Source organism: Geotrypetes seraphini, chromosome 2 (assembly GCF_902459505.1).
Source record: "Geotrypetes seraphini chromosome 2, aGeoSer1.1, whole genome shotgun sequence".
Taxonomy (NCBI): Eukaryota; Metazoa; Chordata; class Amphibia; order Gymnophiona; family Dermophiidae; genus Geotrypetes; species Geotrypetes seraphini.
The window spans coordinates 361142891-361163513 of NC_047085.1; the positions used below are offsets into that span (position 1 = coordinate 361142891).

Below are 20623 nucleotides of genomic sequence, written 5' to 3' on the forward strand. Positions count from 1 at the left end.
TCCGATGAGGTTTTTAGTTTTTATTCTTTTTTAACTCACGCTTTAATTCATAGCAATATTTGAAATTGTATTTTAACTAATGCTGTATTAGACTGATGCATGTAGTAGCACTTTTTTCAAACTGTATCTTTTGCTGAAATGTCTCAGTTTTCCAGTTGTGAATCGCCTAGAACTGTTGGCAGGGCGGTATACAAGAAAATAAATTATTATTATTATTATTGTTGTTCTGTTCTCTGTATAATATCTGCATCTTTCCCTCATTGATGATGCTATGTTCTTCCTTGCTACCCAAGATTATGTATGTTAGCTTGTAACCCATTCTGAGCATTCTGAGAGGATGGGATATAAACCTAAATAAATAAATCTAAGTAGAAAACTAATCTTTAGATAGATTTTTCCTTAACAAAAAAAAAAAGCAAAAGCATTTTATTAAAAAAAAAAAAATCAGATTTAAATAAAAGTATATTGATTTTTTTTTTTTTTTAATTTAAATCCCCCGCCCCCAAAAAAACAAAACAACAACAACTGATTTTTTTTATCCATCCTGGTTGTAAAGACTGGTACTCTCTCCCCCACCCCCTCAGGGGATTATGAACACTGCCTTTATATCATCCCCCAGTTGACCCAGGGGAATAAAAGATCTCAGATCTTCCACATGGCAATACATCAATGAACAGTGGGCCAGCACAGTGGTTTAATTTTTATAACAATAATATGGGCAGGGCGGAGGGAGCTGGAAACATCTAAAATGTCACATATTTACATATTGTCCTACATGACACTGTCACAAACAAGGTTTACCTAACACACCATTCTTGGACAGAAACCAAGTCCATTACCTTAAGAAGCCGATATGCCGTCATCCAACACGTTCTGCTTTGCTCGTCTTCTGAACAAAATAACTTCAATTCTTTTGCTTCATTTCTTCCCCTGTTGGGCTGTAGAAACATAGGAGGAGCATTAGCACCTTTAGCATAGAGAGGAAGTTGCATCATAAGGAGCCCGGCAGAGGAAAGACTGCGAGCACGGTCAAGCAGGTGTGTGTAGAGATCGGTTCACACTTCAAGGTGTGTGCCAGCATAGGAGAAAATGGATCTTTCAATTTCTTTGGTGGTGTACTTAATGGAAGGTGTGGCTTCTTGGGATTTTGGTTTAATTTAGGTTTATCATTTTTAGTCAGCTATTATGTATTTGGCATTTGTGTTCTGTGTGTGTGACTGAGATATTCTTTTAGGATAAATTTTCTATGTAGCATTCAGTTTTCCCGATAGTGGAGGGGATATTGTGAGGGGAGATGGGTTTTGTTGATCCTTTTTCTGTATTTGTGATTTATAAAACAACAGTTGTACAGAATATTGTTTCTTTCTATGCTTTATTAAAATGATTTCAGTATAAAATCATAACTATTCAAAGCTTGTACAGATAGGATCAGACAGAGTTCATGGGGATGGGGCAGGGACGGTGACAAATTTTTTTCCCGCGTCATTCTCTAGAATAGATTATACCTGCTGCCTCAGCACACACCCAGCTAGTCAGGCACTCAAGAATTCCACAGTGACTATGCAAGAGATAAATTTGCATACAATGGAGGCAGCACATGCAAATGTCTCTAAAGAATATTCATTTTGGGCATCTTGATTTAGCAGGCTTAACTTTTAATGAAAAATTTATGCATTTCATGGCTGAATGTCACCACTAAATAAATGTATGTGTGACAGCAATGCCTTTATCTCTCTCCCCTCCCCCACTGCCCCATGCTGATCTCCTTCTGAAATGTATAGCCAAGTTAAACAACCTGATTTTATGAGTAAAAGCATCAAAAATTGAAGAATAATTGAAATATGTTTTTGCATTCTGCAGGGGAACACACAACCATATTTGAACATCAACTATACCCCCACCCCAGTTTACCTTTATGCAAAATCCATAATCAGTAGGCGAACTGTATAGCTTCCTGCAAGTTACCAGCAAAAATATATTGTTGTCTTCAAGGTCTGCTATTAACTGTAAATGCCTTGGCTCCTGTAAAAGACAAAACACATTATCCCTTTTGTGCTTTATTAATCCAATTACAAATTCTTTTCCACAACAGCCAATTTCAATAACCAAGAAACATATTAGTAGAGCAAAACAAAAGGTCATTTGGGCAAAAATAAGATTTATATAGGTAAGCTTACAAAGGAAACCCCTCCCCTTGCATAACACAGAATAAAAGAAACATGCTCTATTTCAATGCAAAGTTCTCTTACTTTCTCATGTTTCTCCATCCTCCAAAGTAGGATAATAAAGAAAATATTCATACAATACATAGCGGTAACAAACAAAAAAACACCCTTCACACATCAGAGGATGTGTAAGTTAAAAATCTCAAGGCCCTTCATTGGCATGATATACAAGAAAACTCATAACTTTAGAAAAACTACAAATACTTTCCTTGGGTAAAATTAAACACATCTTTATAAATTAGTCCTATAAAATAGATACAGGATAAAACTGAGCAAATAAAAGAAGGTATGAGAGTCCCTGGCAGACAGCGAGGGCTATTATATTCTGCTTCAAACAGAATTTAAAAATTGTCATTCCCAGGCAACATATACCATGCTTTTTGACCAAGTATGTAAAATCACAGAAATCTATATGACTCTATAGGGGTAATTCTGTACAGGTTACCAAAACCTAGGCAGCAAAATGCAAGTCAGATTCCAATTTTGCATTTATGCACCAACATTTAGGCATGACCACTTATGCTTGGTCTCTAACAGGTTTAAATGCACACACCTAAATGTTCCAAGTACCATCACCAAGCAGTACAATTGTAAATTATTCTAATTCTCTATATATTTTTATGTATTTTAAGCAGTTTCTTCAGATGCCCCCTCCAGCCTGTTATTGTTTAAACATGGCCGAACGATTTCTCTCCGGCGCAGATGATTAAATACAACGGAAGTTGTAAGCCAACAGTGCAGCGACGATTAAGCTAAGTAAAATGAAAAAAACTATTGAATGGTTTTCTTAGAGATCAAATTATTGCTGTTTAAATTATTGAGAAGTTTTATAAGATTATAGTTTGCACATGAAGCACAAGAAGCACTTTAATTAAAAAATAATCAAAAAAGCAGATTCAATGATGATATATACGCCAGAGAGAAATCATTCGGCAGTGGAGGGGGCATATCTGAAGAAACTGCTTAACATACATAAAAAAATATATAAAATTAGAATATTTTACAATTGTACTGCTTGGTGATGGTACTTAGAAAAAGACATTGTGGCTCTGGTGGTCACACCTAAGGGCTCCTTTTACTAAGCTGCGATAGCGGTTTTAGCGTGCACTTAGCACGCGCAGAATTGCCGCACACGCTAGACGCTAATGCCAGCATTGAGCTGGCGTTGGTTCTAGCCGCGTAGCGTGGGTTTAGCGCGCGCTAAAAAACGCTTAGTAAAAGGCGCCCTAAGTGTTGGCATTTACACACAACTTATTTTATAAGCTTCATTCATGTCTGACCTACCCCCACCCCACTGCCGCAATTACTTGTTATATCACTTGGGTGCTATTCTATAAGGTAGCACTGAAGTGCAGTTATGCATGTAACTGCAAATAGAGGTGTCATGTGACAAATAATTGTATCCCAATTGAAGAGCACTTTTCCAAAAACAGGTAGTGGCTTTTGGACTGTGTGAGTGTCACATAGAGTAATCAACACAAGGTCATTAAAATACCATGGACTTAGTGAGCTTTGGCACAGGGATAAGATACAGCAAATGAATCTTGCTTTAATGCATAACTCAAAACTGACAAAAAATGGACTAAGTTTTGAAAACATACTCTTCAATTAGGTGCACAATTTTGAAGACAGAAGGTTCCTCGTTTTCAACACCCAATCCCCATCAAGTAGGATAAGATATCACTTGCAGGTTGATGGGGGCAGGCTCACTTTGTTGCTGCTGCCGGCTGCCCAAAGATTCAATTGCAGCAGACGGGGAGGAGGTAGGAGGGGGAGTTTGGAGAGCCAGGGGTGTAAGCCGGCCCTGCCAAATTGGGTGGTCTTGCAGGCAGGGCCGGTTTTAGACATGCTGGGGCCCAGAGCAGAAATTAAAGAGGAGGCCCCTCTTCTACCTGCCTGTCTCCCAATTTTCCCACCCACCTTGAAATGACTTCTTCACACATATAACACAGACAGATCTTCACCAAATATAGAACAATGCATCACAAATTAGAAATAGAAATATGAATACCAAAACTGAACTGGAAACCCCAAAAAGAAACTCAGCAAATACTTCATTTTGTACTGAACACAATCAGTGGCATAACTATGAGAGGGGGTTAGGCTTCCCACTTTGAGCTCAGGCCCCCTCAAAATGAAATCTTCTTTGCTGTAGGTGGTGGAGATCCCCAAGCCTCATCAGCTGATGACCACTTCATGCCCCTCCTCAAGTCCAGTGACCAGAACTTTCCAAGTTCTGCAGCTGGCAGCAGTATTACAGAGTCAATTACTACGTCGCTTATCATCAATTAAACCACTTAAGTTAGATGGCGGCAGGGTGCCTACTGCCATCTAACTTTTGGCACCCTAATTCACACACCCCAAAAGCTAACCTACAGTAGGGGTGCTAGGAGTGAGAATGGAATGATGGGGTTTAGTAGCTGAACCAAGAAAGAAACCGAACCATAGTTGGGAGGCAGGAAATCATTTACCACCTTCCAAACTCCACCCATCTTTCCTGTAACCTCTTCTTACTGTTGCCATGGTATTTCTTTGGGATGATACAGCATAATTTATTTATTTATTACACTTATAGCCTGCATATCAGACATCTATGTGGATACCTACAATATGCACTTAATTAAAACAAAAACAAAACATAACATACATCAACAAACAGAACATGGCAGATCATTATAAAATAACAGCATACAATAAACAACCTTAAACCTATACCTTAAAATAATTAAACCAAGCAATTACAAAATGGTCTAATTTTAAAAGGCAAGTTGAAAGAAGGTTTTCAGACTTTTTCGAAATGCCAGGAAATCAGAAATCAAACGGATGGAACCTGAAACTGAGTTCCACAGTAAAGGTCCAGCTACTTGGAACATACGTGGTCGATTTACAACTTTAGAGACAGAACAAACTGTGGGAACAACTAAGAAATCTCTGTCCTGTGATCTCAAAGAATGAGAAGGTATATATATCTGCAGAAGAGAAGCAATCACCTTAGGCAATAGGTAATGTACATATTTGAATATCAAAGTTAAAAGCTTGAATCGTATTCTCCATATAATTGGCAACCAGTGAAGTTCGGCCAGTACAGGTGTAACAAGGGAATAGCGGGGCAATCTAGCTATACCTAGCAACGGTATTCTGAGCCACTTGAAATGCTCTGAGTAATGGCTTCGGCAAGCCACAAATAAAAAAAGAGAGTTACAATAATCTAGGTGTGGTAAGACATAACTCTGCATAACTAATCTAAAGTTTGCAGCGGATATCAAATCCCGTAATTTGAGTACCATCCTAATTTTGAAAAAAACTGTCTTACTGAAGTGATGTGGATAAGAAATTTTAAGGATGTATCTAGAATTACTCCCAAACTCTTAATTTCCTGCTTTATTAGGATGATTACACTCGCAAACACAAAGTTCAGCGGAGCTCCTTCAATATCAGTGGGGGAAAGCCATAAAATCTTTGTCTTTGAGACATTCAGGCAAAGATGAGCCCACTTAGCCCAATACCACTGTCTCCTATAAGATGTTAACAAGGGAATGAATTATTTTTGTGAAAAAAAATGGAGATGGTGTTACTCTCTATTCACTTTCAATTTGAAACTCATAGGTCTCTGTATTTCAGAGCTGCTAAAGAAGCAATTTTAAAGATTTTTCAGGCTATGGCATCACATACTGGCACAGTCCTCTCCTGCTGCCCCATTGGAACAGGATGGAGAGGGTGAAATTTTTAGCTACAATTACATTAAAAAAAAAAATTCAAACTAAAATTTTTAACTTCCCTCTGTTGCCCCAGTATTGCTTTCTGTCTCCAGAAACTTTTTTCCCATCTTCCTTCGTTTACTTTAACAGGCCTGACTCCTCATAGGATCGCTGGCGGTGGCAGCAATTCCCACATGCTGTCTGCAGGTGACTCAGAAGCCTTCACCGTGCTGTGTCCTGACCTTCCCTGACACAACTTCCTATTTTGTCTTCACATGCTGTGATTAACCCCTTATTAACAAACAAACAAAGCAAAAGCACATATTAACCTTTGATGTTCCTTTTGTAGAGCAATACAGTCCAGATCTTCTTAAACATACAAACAACTTCTTCCATGACTTCTTCCCCAGGTCCTTCACATACAAGAAACCTTGAATTTCAGGACAGCTACTGGCATTTAGAAAGTTCTGTTGAAGGTAAAACACACACAAAAAACTGCATGTAACTACAGAGTCAGAAAGCACATTTGCTAAAGAGAACCTTCACAGGTGTGAAGCCTCAATTTTACATAGAATGTGTTGGATGTTTCCAATTCTGGTGGCAAACAGCCTTTTCTAAAATACCTGCAGGAGGGGAAAATGCACTTCTCAGCACACATATTAGGGGGTGGGGAGCCACAGTACAAACCCAGCAGCTTTCACACGCAGCTTCCATTTTACAAACTTACAAGTTTAAGCCCACCTTAGGGGTCAGCACCCCAGAAAAAGATCTAGGTGCCATCATAGACAATACATTAAAACCTTCCGCCCAATGTGTGGCAGCGGCCAATAAAGCAAACAAGATGGAATTATTAGAAAAGGGATGGTAAATAAAGACTAAGATTATTATATCGCCTCTGTCTCGCTCCATGATACAACCTCACCTTGAGTACTACGTTTGATTCTGGTCGCTGTATCTCAAAAAAGATATAGCAGAATTAGAAAAGGTTCAAAGAAGAGCAACTAAGATCTTAAAGGGGATGGAACTCCTCTCGTATGAGGAAAGACTAAAGAGATTAGGACTTTTCAGCTTCAAAAAGAGATAGCTGAGGGGAGTTATGATTGAAGTCTACAAAATCCTGAGTGGTACAGAATGGGTACAAGTGAACTGATTTTTTACTCCATCAAAAATTACAAAGACTAGGGGACACTTGATGAAGTTACAGGAAAATAATTTTAAAACCAACAGGAGGAAATATTTTTTCACTAAGAGACTAGTTAAGCTCTGGAACGTGTTGCCAGAGGATGTGGTAACAGTGGTTAACAGAAGGGTTTAAAAAAAAGCTTGACAAGTTCCTGGAGGAAAAGTCCATAGTCTGCTATTTTGACAGACATGGGGGAACCCAATATTTGCTCTGGGATTACTAGCATTGAATGTTGCTGTTATTTGGGTTTTTGCCAGGTACATGTGACCTGGATTGGCCATCATGAAGACATGATACTGGGCTACATGGACTGTTGGTATAACCCAGTTTGGCTATTCTTATATTAAGTACAATTACATAGTGAGGTCACAATTTCAATGTGGTGTTTTTTTGTTTTTTTTTAAAGAGGTGGACAAGCCACATGGAAGTAAGAATGAGGACTCTCTTAATCCCTTGTATAAAGCCCTGACCAAAACAAGCACTTTTTCCAATCTTTACATACTATAAAGCATATGTAAAAGCTAACATGGAAATTGATCCCCACACACAAATTCTCTTTATAAAATAGAGGTTACACATGCAGATTTTAGTCTCGCCTATGCCCTACCCATACCATGCCCCTTTGAAACCTCTACTCAGTGTGATCACTATATATAAACAGCAGCTTTCTGAAATTGGTATTTACAAGCATGCAACACATATGCAATGTTGGTATTTCCATGTGGAATTTGCCAATAAGGCAACTACAATAACCTCCTACATGTTTGTGACATTGTAAACCACATAAAAACACTACTTTTCAAAATTCAGAGAGGGGTTTAATTATTTACCTAGTTTTCTGAACATAATAGCTTAACTGAATCACGTTAATGGTTCCCAAAGACCATCACGTCAGGGAAGATGAGGGGCTTCAATCAAGTTCTAGAAAAATGGAAGAGATTCTAATATCACTAAGTCACAACAATTGGGAATAAACTAGCTACCTTATTGCCGTTTTGTAGCTGACATTGCAAAAAATAGGACTAATGGGTAGCTCCCAAAAATGAAAGACAAACAAATTATGTGCTCTGTAAATGCTGTACCAATGGGAAAGGCTTCTGGAATGTGATAACTCTTGTATACTGTGCCATCAGCTGTGGAAAAGACATTTCCAGATACATATTCTAAAGGGAAAACTATACCCAAAATTCTCACATGCCTTTTCCGTGTACAAAAGGTACTAAAAATGATCCACAATGGTGTTGGTGAACGCTAATCTTTGAAGTCTGGAAGAGACTGGCTTTCAAGATAGAATCTGCTATGTGCGTATAAGTAATATAGACAAATTAATATCACCTGATTTGATGTGAGGAGGGAGAAGGGCACCTATGAAGGGTACCCCATAAAGCTCACCTTTGGAATGTATCATCAACTCAAGGGAAAACCAGCAAGTCTTTGGACAGGATATTTTATAACTACCTAATGGCATTGTTGAAATATTCCCATACCAGGTGCACCGGGATGGCCAGAAGGTACAAATATTTTCCCTAGAGCACTTGCTGTTCTTCAGCTAAAATATAATACTACCAGCAAACTCAGGCTGACCTGTGTAAGGGACTCGGTAGGGTTTGGCATGATCTAGAGAAGCAAGTCTCAGCAAGTGTGGGTGGCATATGGATACGTTTGTGTGCGTTTGCTTTTGTCTATGGGAGTTGTATAAGTGTAAGGACATGTTTCAGGGTGGGATGCATGCAAGGCCACAGCCAATATGGCTTTAGCCACAGGCACCACACCAGCCCACTATTTTCTATAATCATCAATAACATGCCAGTGATACATACAGAAGTCTGCAAATCAATACAAACATCAAAACATGATGCCAAGCGAAGGCTAAACAGCCCATCTAGTATGCCTATCCACAGTAACCATTATCTCTTTCTCTCTCCGACACATCCCACGTGCCTATTCCAGACCCTCTTGAATTCAGATACATTCTCTCTCACCACCTCTTTTTGGAGACTGTTCCATGCATCTACCACCCTTTCAGTAAAAAAGTATTTGCTTAGATCACTCCACAGCCTATCACCTCTTAACTTCATCCTATGCCCTCTCATTGCAGAGCTTCCTTTCAAATGAAAGAGACTCGACTCATGCGCATTTATATTATGTAGGTATTTAAACCTCTCTATCATATCTCCCCTCTCTTGCCTTTCCTCCAAAGTACACAGATTGAGATCTTTAAGTCTGTCCCCATACGTCTTATAATGAAGACCACATACCATTTTAGTAGCTTTCTTCTGGACCAACTCCATCGTTTTTATATCTTTTTGAAGGTGCGGCCTCCAGAATTGTACACAATATTCCAAATGAGGTCTCACCAAAGTCTTATACAGAGGCATCAATACTTCCTTTTTCCTACTGGCCATACCTCTGCCTATGCAACCTAGCATCCTTCTAGCTTTTGCCGTCACCTTTTCAACCTGTTTGGCCACCTTAAGATCATCACATACAGTCACACCCAAGTTTCGCTCTTCTATTGTGCACATAAGTTCTTCACTCCCTAAACTATACTGTTCCCTTGGGTTTTTGCAGCCCAAATGCATGACCTTGCATTTCTTAGCATTAAATTTTAACTGCCAAATTTCAGACCATTATTCAATCTTTGCCAGGTCTTTCTTCAGGTTATTCACATCATCCGGCGTGTCTACTCTATTGCAAATTTTGGCATTATCCGCAAAGAGGCAATGGTTTTATTACACTTTCTCCCCTCTGAGGGGCAAGTCAAGATACTCCTCACTTCTGGTCACTCCCTGCTTGTCTAGATAAGCAATCATAATCAGAACTCAATCAAGTCAATCTATTGTCCCTTGATACTTAAATTTTGGAGATCCATTTGGGGGTCAAGTGAATAAATTATTGGAAAATCCAGTGGAATTGACGTATGATACTGTGCTATTTGGCATGATAATGAGGGCTAAAAGCCAAACATCCTCCCATAATAATAAACTTCTCTTTATTATGACAGGGGTTGCCATACAACGTATTTTGAGGAACTGGAAAAACTGGGATCGGTTAAATTATACTTTCTGGTGGGAATCTCTATGCCACACTTTTAAAATGGAGCGTATGATGGTCATACAACAGGGACATTATAGGAAATTTATGGATGTTTGGGAGCCATTGACAAAATTCTGTATGGAATGATTGTTGATTTTGCCTTTTGATCATACACGTCCAGGGTGGGTGGGGAGATACTTTTAATTAGAGCGCAATTGTTGGATATGTATAAAGGGGGGATGATATATGTATTTGTCATAAAATATAATTTGATAGAAGTTAAGTGCTGTTAAAGTGTAATATGTTGCACTTATTTTTGGCTTTAAAATGAATAAAGATATATAAAAAAAAAAAGAAGTCAATCAAGAAAAGGGTGATCAAAAAATGAATGGGAGCAACGCAGGAGCTGGAAGCAGGGATCAGAGTGAAAATGAACAAGGGATGCTGAGAAAGCATGTGGGAATGTGGGAGCAAACATTGATGAACAAAGGGACAGAAAAGCATACTTGTCATGGGAAGCACTTTTCATCCCGATTGGATGATGAGGAACAGCCCACTACTTTCTATGTGTAATTTTCCAATAAGGCTTTCTTTGATATGCTGGATGAATTCCGAGTTTTGTGGGAAATAGAATACATGTCGTCAGAGATGACATCATGGAACCGGAAGTATTTCTAATCGTGAGTGTTTGGTGTCCAAGGCTGCCATTAGATGTGGTGATGTGCACGGAAGATGTTTGAAGCTCTCCTCTGAAGCAGCCAAAGGTGTCGGCGAAACAAGGTTTCTTGTCGGGAGTCATGAGATGGTGATCAAGTTACGAACACATTGGAGTAGAAGAAATCCCAGGGTTTCTCCATTTAATTTTTGTGGGCGTTGGGGTGGCGCGGGTCATTAGGTCGTTCGGCGCAGCTTTCCGTGGAAGAGGAGCTCGCCACCAGGCCCTCAACAAAAACTATAGCTCTCGGTTTACTGAGTCCCTGTTCCAATCAGACCTTATTCCTGGTTCCTACTTACGTCGAATAGCATGATTTGGGTAGTTCAAACTTTCATTTAAAAGCATCAACAGCTTTCTTTTCCTTTGGGATACTTTTACCTAGAGCACTTCACTTTTGTATCCCTCCTAATTACTAATTATGAGACTGGCTAGATCAGAGTTTTGTTTTTAATAAAGGACTTTTGTTCTGATCTGCTGGGGCTTAACTTTCCTCTCTGTTTAAAACAATTATCGGGTCTACAAAACCAGGAAACCATGTCTTCTTATGACTTGACCATTTCCCACTTCCAGGGTTTTAAAAGTTGTTCCTGTTTCTTAAATAAAATGGTAATAAACTCATAAAGAAGTCTCAATACCAAAATGCTATAGACAAATACAAGGAATGCCTGAGGTTGAAATCCACATAATGTTCCATATACACTAACAGAGTCTTGTATTATTTGAAGATGAATCGTTTTTCAAGAGGCCAAACAAGACTGTGATCGAGCTCTTGAGCTTGAGGCTGGCAATATCAAAGCATTCTACAGACGAGCTCTGGCTTACAAAGGATTACAGAACTACCAGGCTAGTGTCAAGGATCTTAACAAAGTTCTCCTAACGGATTCCAATATTGCGGAAGCGGAGAAGGAATTAGAAGTAATAGCATTACTTCTTAATTTACATAATGGTATACCCAGCAACCACAATAAGCCAAGAAAGAAGATCCCAATAGAAAAGGTAAATGAAGATGAGGAAAGGGAGACTATGAATACATCTAAAGGCTCTTTGGTTAATCATCCAGCAGCTGGAGAGACAGTTGAAACTGACAGATCAACCAAATCTTCTGATAAACTGCAAATAAGCCATCTAATACTTATGAATTTGGTCAACTTATCAATGTAGTGAATACTGAGCAGGACAGATTTGCCTGTGCTGACCTCCTATAGTATGGTCTTAATAATCTGCATGTTTTTACTTTTGTCTGGTTTCCACAGCAACTTTGATGGTTTAAGCAGAGACAGTGTAAACAGGGTTAGTTGAATTTTAGAAATACTGTAACAGTTCCTTAACTATATAGTTCTCCAGAAATGTAAATGGGATAAAGATAATTAAATTCTTAAATTTAATTAATTGATCTGTATTAAATGCTAAGGTACTTAGCATTTCCAAAATGTTTGGTTGTAATATGTTGGGTATGTTTTTTTGTTGGGTTTTTTTTTAAAGTGCTAATTTTTTCACTGATTACAAAGACAAATATAAGGCTTATAATGCTGTAAGATGCATGGTAGATAGTTGTGGTAATAATGTGATTGAATATTATATTAAATGAATACTTAATTGAAGTTGTTATATTCTCTTTGACAACAGGTAGCGCAAATTTGCATTCATTATAGTACCGGAAATGTTTTTCTGCTAAGTTTAATATATTTGGGCTAGCAATTCTTTTATTAATATTACTAATCCGAGGGTCTATTCCTAATTCATTCTAACTAGTGCTGACATATCTATGATTTATGAGATGATTTATTAATTTACTTTTTATGATTGCATTGACTTGTCAGTTTATTTAATTCAGTTAGGATATAAATTGAGGTTTTCTTATAAGGAAAGATTAATACATGTTACAGTAGTTCATAAGATAGATCCTTTTTCATGGACATAATTTATTGTTTTCAATAATTAATCAGATTAATAATTTTAAACAAAATGTATTTTGAATGTGATACTATACAAATGTCAAAGAAATGGATTGTTTAATGAATTATTTTAATTTAAACTGCTAGGAAGGTTAAATGATTTATATTGTAAATTGTTCATTGATATATTCAATACTTAATAATATAATTGGAATTGTTATAGTTTAATATAATTGGAAATCATAATTTATTTGATATTAATTATTAAATGGGGAGGATTAATTTTTGGGAAGAATTAGAGTGCCTGGGGGAGGTTGGTAATTGCCAGTCTATATGCGCGCACCCAAGTTTTTCAGACACTTAATGGGATGGGTTGGGGGGGGTTAGTTTAGGTTTCTAGATGTGTGTGGGAAAATTAGTTATAATTTCGGCAAAAAGGATGTTATATTTCCATTTGATAGTACCTATATATAAGAAGAAATGGATTTAAAATTATACTCATTAAATGTAAATGGACTCAATCACCCTATCAAAAGGAAAAAGGTTCTTAATTTCCTGAAACGCAAGCAAGCAGATATCTATTTTATTCGGGAAACTCATCTATTTGCTGTAGAGACGGCCAAATTGGCGGGAGGATGGGTAAAACATTGTTTTTTGGCCCCAGTAGTAGGTAAAAAGGCAGGTGTGGCAATCATGATTAACAAGAATGTCTCTCCTAACTTGGATAACTTTCAAGCTGATCCATTGGGTAGATAGCTCTATGTTAATATGACTTCAGGAAAAGATACTCTTGACGCTTTTTAATATTTATGCACCAAATACTAATCAGGCAGATTTCCAACAAATAATTCTGTCACTGGCTATGACTAATTTAATTGTAGTTGGAAATTTCAATGCTGTCATGGATCCAATAATGGATAAACAACTGAGTAGACAAATAAAATCATTAGGTCTGGTATATACATGTGGTTTAAAGGATATATGGTGGATTTTTCATTTTAATGCTCGGAAATTTTCCTTTTGTTCTCAAGTTAATAAATCGTTTTCAAAAATTGATTATTTTTTTGTTTCGGATCATTTAATTCAACAGGTCACAACAGCTAGCATAGATCTGTTTACTGAAGAAGGCTAGCATAGATCCGTTTACTGAAGAAGATTCTAATAGGCCTGTTTGGAGGTTTAATAATTCAATGCTTGCTGATTCAAATTTTCTTGAGAAAATTCAAATAAAAATGAATGAATATTTTCAATTCAACACCTCAGAGGAAATCTCTTTGGAAACTATTTGGAATGTTTTCAAAGCTACAATGAGAGGGCAAATATTTTCGTATTCGGAAAGTGCTAAAATTAGAATTTTCCAATTTGGAACAACCTATTTTGACTTTAAGAGTCACAATTGGCCTCAAAATGGGAACAAGACACTTTGAATGCCCTTTTGAAAGCTAAATAGAAATATAATGAGATTTCCTCACAATTGCCTAGGAAAGATTGCCTAGGCTCTGTATTATGGAAACTCGAATAAAGCAGGAAGATTATTTGCCAATTATCTTAAAGAAAAAAAAGAAAAGTAAAGATTGTAACTATTAAAGATGATAAAGGTAAAATTCATACCAATTTTAGGATCATTATAAAGCTTTATATTCTTCTGAGTTTTATTCAAATTGAAGGAAGCTTTATTCAAATTGAATGAAGAGAATTTATTAATTTAATTAATGGGCCAAAAATTCCCAAGTATGTGAAAGAAAAACTTGAGGTGCCTATATCATGTACAGAATTCCAGTCAGCATTGAAATCTCTCAGAGCTGGATCCGCTCCGGGTATGATGGTTTCACAGTGGAGTTTTTCAAATCTTTTCATAATTTACTATTACCTCATCTTTCAAATTTATATCAACCACAACTGACTAAGGAAAAATTATGTTCTTACCTGTTAATTTTCTTTCCTTTAGACGCAGCAGATGAATCCAGAGACTAGTGGGATAGCACACATCTACCAGCAGGCGGAGATAGATTAACAGGTGGTCCTACTGGCTGGCACGCCTCCTGCATCTTCAGTATCGCTCCTTGCCCAAGCATCCGGAACTAGGAATATACTTAGCATGTAAATAAAAAAACTTCTTTCCCATAAAAAAAATGCAAAGGCAGTAATACAGAATACAACGATCAACCACAATGAAATTGCTGAAACTCATGAAACAGAAACCGTGAGCCAATAACCAGAAAAGGGTGGGGCTCTGGATTTATCTGCTGCGTCTAAAGGAAAGAAAATTAACAGGAACATATTTTTCTCTCCTTAGTAACAGCAGCAGATGAATCCAGAGACTAGTGGATGTAGCAAAGCAATCCTTATCCTGGGCAGAAAGCGAACACTACCTCCATAATGACCGAAGCAACATCAGGCTCCACATGCGCAGCCACATGCAACTAGGAATGCATAAAAAAAGGAATGCTGAGAAGAGGAACCAGCCTCAAGACAAATCTCCTCCAAGGAAAAAACTGTCTGGGCTCAGCCGAAGAAGTAGCCATTGCTCCCGCTGAATGAGCATGTTCGTTCATCAAAGGCTGATTCGCTGGAACTCTGGAAGAGTGCTAATGTCAAGAAGAATCCAAGAAAGAAAAAACCTCCAAAAGGAAGCATAAGCCACAGGTGAAGACGCCTGTATCGCCCGGAGAAGAGAAGAAATAACCCGCTTCGCATAACCCTTACACGACAGCCATGATTGTTCAAAAGCTATGGCGTAATATCAAAGCAGGATGAATATCCATGTTAATCAGATTTTAGATGAATAAAGCCAGAGATACCAGGAATCCCAAAAGTCCGGCTGCCGACTCATCAGATCCGCATAGCATGCAATTACTGTGCCCTGAAAGCGAGCCTGAGATGGGAAACCATCCAATCAGCAGCCAGGAGAAAACACCGAAAAAAGAGAAACCAGAGGCGAAAAAGAAGCAACGCTGCTACCCCTCTGACTGCCACTCCCTAAGTCTGCTGAAGAAGTGAGGAAGCATTGAATATAGAGATGAGGCCAGAAGGACTAGTTCCAGGAGATCTCACCCTTAGACAAAGAGCTGGAACACCTGAGCAATTAGGTCCCAAGTTCCAGGAAGTAGAAGATAGCACTACCACTACCAAATAGTATCGCTAAAGCGCTGAAAGGCGTACACAGTGCTGTACAGTTAAACATGATGGTTCATGTTCAGATTTTGCGGTGAGAAAGTCTATCTAAACTTTTTGCCTGTCCCATAAAATTAGCTGCCAACAGAAGAGGAATATGAGATTCCACCCATTGAAGTAGAACCATAATATAACTCATCAACAGAGTACAGCACAAACTGCCTTGGCTGTAGAGAAATACCACCAACATAATACTGACCTAAAAAACCTTTAGCGGCATTCTGGAAGAATGGTCTGAAACCCCAGAAACGGTAGCTAGACCATGCAACAGAGAAGAATGAACAAGTGAATATGACAAGTGAACTGAGTCGCCTCGTAAGACCAAACTCCTTGAGCCCTCCAACCCGACAGGCTGGGATGTTTGGTGAATATGAGCTAGTCCAGCAAAGACCAAGGCATGCCTTTGAAAAGAATAATCTCACTGAGCCGCTAAATTAGACTGAGCAAAGCTTGAGGAGCCTACGATAAAATACAACTGAAGCCGTGAGATACTGGGAACCACCAGAACCAAAGCGACTGCTATAGTGCTCCAATGCGAAAACAAGCCGAAGATCCCAGTGGAGTCAGCCCCATGGATCCTAGAACCTGTACAGAACCCCATACTCTTGTTCTGGGAGACTGAAGAAAAGGCAAACCGGAGACCAAAACCCATTGCTCTAGTCTCTGGTAAGAAACAGATTGCTCTCCAATATGAATAGCAACATCACCCCGATATGCCAAGAATAAGTACAGGAGAAAAGAGCACCTAGCAACTGTGAAGATTTATTTCCAAAGAACCGATGAAAATAAATCAACCGTCATCGTGTATGCCGCCTTGACCTGGCTTGAAGACGTTCAAATCAAGCAGTCAGCTAAGAAAGAAAGCAGGTTAATCTCCTGGTTGTGTCACAACAACACTACTGCCTTCATGTACTAAAAGGGTGTGAAGCCTCTGTTAGGGGAAGTGGCATGCGCCAAAACTGAGAGCGGTGCTCAAAGATAAGCATGCGAACCCAGTGCTGATTTGGTGGCCATAGCGAAAAGGGAAATAATCTCACAGTGATTCCTCAGAAATGGTTAACTAATCCAGTAGAATGAGATCCAGCCCCAGTCTGACCAAAACCCTTGTCTTGGGCACCATGACGAAAGTGGAAGAACTTTCCTTAGTTCCTGAAGAACTGTTTGGAGGACCAGTAACACTGAAAAAGGAAGCTCAACACATAGAGACCCCAAGAACGAAACGGAACTCAGAGGAGGAAGCAAAGTTGCAAGCATCCTGAAAAATATTCAAAGCTGCCTGGCCTAACACCACAGCGCATTTCCCCCTCCCGAGAAAGCTGAAAGAGGTATTGGAAGAAGTCAAGATCCCTTCAGAAAGGAGTGCAGAAGGGATGGATGGATGAGAAACTTAAGTTCTGGAAGATGTCGTGGTCATGCCCAATGGCATCCACCGAAGAGGTAACGCTGCCCGAGGACGGCAAAGCAAAGATACGACTGATACTGTGGAATATATCAATATGTAAGCAATCTCCTTCGAGAACCAACGCTGAAAGGAAATGCCGTGGATTAACCGCTGTAACGATCAATCTCACAGTTGTCATACCGAAATAACTGATGAACAAAATGCAGTACCAGTCTGACCAAACTTCTCATCAGGGGTACCAGAAAGGAAAAAGAATAACTTCCCTTGTCCCAGCGTTTAAGAGGAACTGGAACTACAGTCCCGAGGACTATTAACAGCTGAAGGGGCCTAGCACCAACATTACATGGTGACCCCCAAACAGAATCCGGAATAGAAGAGAAGGATGTAAAGTTGCAACCAACCTAAATAAGGTCCAAAACCCCTTGGCCGTACAGCGGCATGTCTTCCCTTTTGTGAGAAAGCCGGATGGGCTGGCAGAGAGAGCCAAGATCCCAACAAAGGAAGTGTAGAAGATGAGGCTCGGTCTAGACAAAAGTAGGAAGACCCAGATGGAGGAAAGAAACTGCTATGAAAAATCAGGTGCACAGTGAAAGAAGGAACATAAGAACAACTACCCTGAAAGGGAAGACGCACTAGGCAGAATTGTGAAGCTGCAGGAAGCACCAAATGGCAAATAAACTGCACCTTGATGCCTATAAGACAAGGCTGTGATCCCAAAAGAAAACTTCAGATATGAAACCAATGTCCAGATATCCGATGGTGCTCTTGAAACCAACCTGCGGCAAAAAGAGAGAAAGCACAGAGATCTGAACCGGTAGTAAGTGGCAAAAGGTGACTTGATACTGGCCTTTTCGATTGGATATGGCCTGCAAAGAAGTAGGTTCAGGGAAACAATTGACTTTCCCCTGGGCACCCAAAAGGTGCCCAGGGATACAAGCAGCTGTACAGCACATGCTGCCAGCTCAGTGAGCCGTCCAATATGATTGAATAGGAGATGGTGGTCCCAGACTGCTTCTGAACAGATTCTGAAACCTGGAGGACCTGTCAACCCCCAAAAAAGAGGAAGACAGTCCTGCCACATGAATAGGAGAAGTGCCATCCGTTCACCTGGCGCCATCCCTATGCTCAGCTGTAACCCGGACAGTCTCACTTAAACTTCCAAGGAATATAACTATAGGCTACCAAACACCCGCAGCGCTATCCAGAGACCCAGAGAATAAAACATCCAAGCAAGCAAAGCTTCTAGATTGAGAGACCCTGAGAGAGACAAGGATAAACCCGCAGAAAGCACCGTGCAATCTCCAAGCGCGGATGATACCCTGCCACGATGCGCTGTGTGCCAAACCGGTGCAGAAGGCCTCCAAATCGGGCAGAAACCACCAAGTTGAATTCTCCATGCCACCCCATGTCATACCTAACAAGCTGGGCGCACAACACTAGCACACACCTGAAACACCAGGCATTTTATTTTATGTGTTGTTTTTTTTTAAATGCAGAACACAAAATTATAGCCAACTCATCCATGTCTGACAACCCAGACACCTCAGCCCCACCGAAAATGACAGCCTCGGCAAACACTGCGGCCTGACGACAGTGAAGGAGTCCGGAATGCCAAAAATAACTGCTTCATGAAACGCTGCGGCACTACCGAGAGCGAAGGAATTCGGCCCGCTGAAAATCACAGCTTCAGAAAATGCTGTGGCTCTGCTGACAGCGAAGGGGCTCAGTCCGGCTAAAACGTACAGCCCCAGGAAACGCTGTGGCTCGGTCCCTCTGAAAATACAGCCTCGGGAAACTCAACGACTCATCTGACAGCAGAAAGGAAGAAGCGCACACCATCTGCACGTGGGAAAAAATGGCTGCCACTCAACGGCTTGCATAAAACCAAACCGGAGCCCTTCAAAAAAAAAACACATTCACACTCTAATAACTAAACTACAGGTCTGCCCAACCGAAATCTTAGCATACAGAACACAAAAATAACAGCTGCTGTACTCACGTGAGCCAAACCTGCATTGCATACAGCCACAGCCAAGAGATGTATAAGCTGCTTGAAAGTGCCGGTTAATGCCGGGAAATGCTGGCTGGTCAGCACAAACAGGGCAGAATGCAGCACCTGGGGTCTCCTTTTTTTTTTTTTTTTAAACCATCAAGGGAAAGAAGAAAAAAAATTTGGAGACCCAGTCATACCCTCTATCAATGGAGGGAGGGTGAGGCAGGGACCTGGGGGGGTGGGGGGGGGGGGGCAGGTGTAACCCCTAAAGCCGGCACCGTTCAGCCAGACACCCCTGTCTCACTGAAGAGAAAACCTCAACAGGAGAAATAGAATGGTCAGCTCACTGAAGAGAAAACCTCAACAGGAGAAAATAAAGTTCCAGTCACAGCCATAATCCAGGAGCTAGTTGAATAGCGACCGTCACCTGCTGGGAGATAGAGCATACTGAAGATGCAGGAGGCGTGCCAGCCAATAGGACCACCTGTTAATCAGTTTCTCTATCTCCGCCTGCTGGTAGATGAGTGCTATCCCACTAGTCTCTGGATTCATCTGCTGCTGTTGCTAAGGAAGGGTTGTATATCAGGTACTATGGCGAAATCGTTGACCATTGTTTTGCCAAAGCCAAACCGAGATCCCATGTTGGTTTCAAACTACAGGCCTATTTCTTTAATTAATGTGGATGGGAATATCCTGGTTCAATTATTGGCTCTAAGATTAGCTAAGGCTCTCCCTTATATGATTGGTATGCACCAAACGGGTTTCGTTGCTCAAAGACATTCTTCAGATAATACCAGATTGGCATTTCATATGCTAAATTTAGCAAAAACAATGGATGATCAGGCCTTCTCTGTTTCTTTGGATGCAGAGGCCTTTGATCATGTAGAATAGACTTTCATGTACCAAGCAATGGATTGGTTTGGAATAGGATCCAGATTTATTCAAATGATTCAAACCTTGTATAGTTCCTCTTCTGCCAGATTATATATTAATAATACATTCGTAGAGTGTTTTTGTCTGAAGAGGGGAATTAGACAAAGATGTCCCTTATCTCCTTTGCTTTTAGATATTGTTTTGGAACCCTTGCTGTTAGCCATTCAGCAGGCAAAGGAGAAACAGGGAATTCCATATTCAGGTCGAGAATATAAGGTTTCGGCCTATGCAGATGATATTTTGCTTCATTTGAAGAATCCTGAGTATTTGGCAAATTTTCTGGATACAAAATAAATTAGAGCAAATCAGAGGTTCTTCCATTAAATGTGCATTGTATAAAAGGTTTAATTGATCCATTCCCATTCTTTT

General features: G+C 39.7%; 1 protein-coding gene across 6 annotated transcripts in view; it reads right to left on the reverse strand.

The window, feature by feature from the left end:
• The window catches only part of GRB10 (growth factor receptor bound protein 10), a 459832-nt gene that overhangs the window by 42659 nt on the left and 396550 nt on the right, over positions 1–20623 (reverse strand). For all 6 annotated transcript variants that reach the window (XM_033930513.1, XM_033930516.1, XM_033930517.1 and 3 more), the window contains 3 exons: positions 6253–6390; positions 1912–2022; positions 840–938 (listed from right to left, as the gene is read on the reverse strand). In XM_033930513.1, the coding sequence (XP_033786404.1) occupies positions 840–938; positions 1912–2022; positions 6253–6390 (348 nt within the window). The remainder of the gene's footprint in view (positions 1–839; positions 939–1911; positions 2023–6252; positions 6391–20623) is intronic.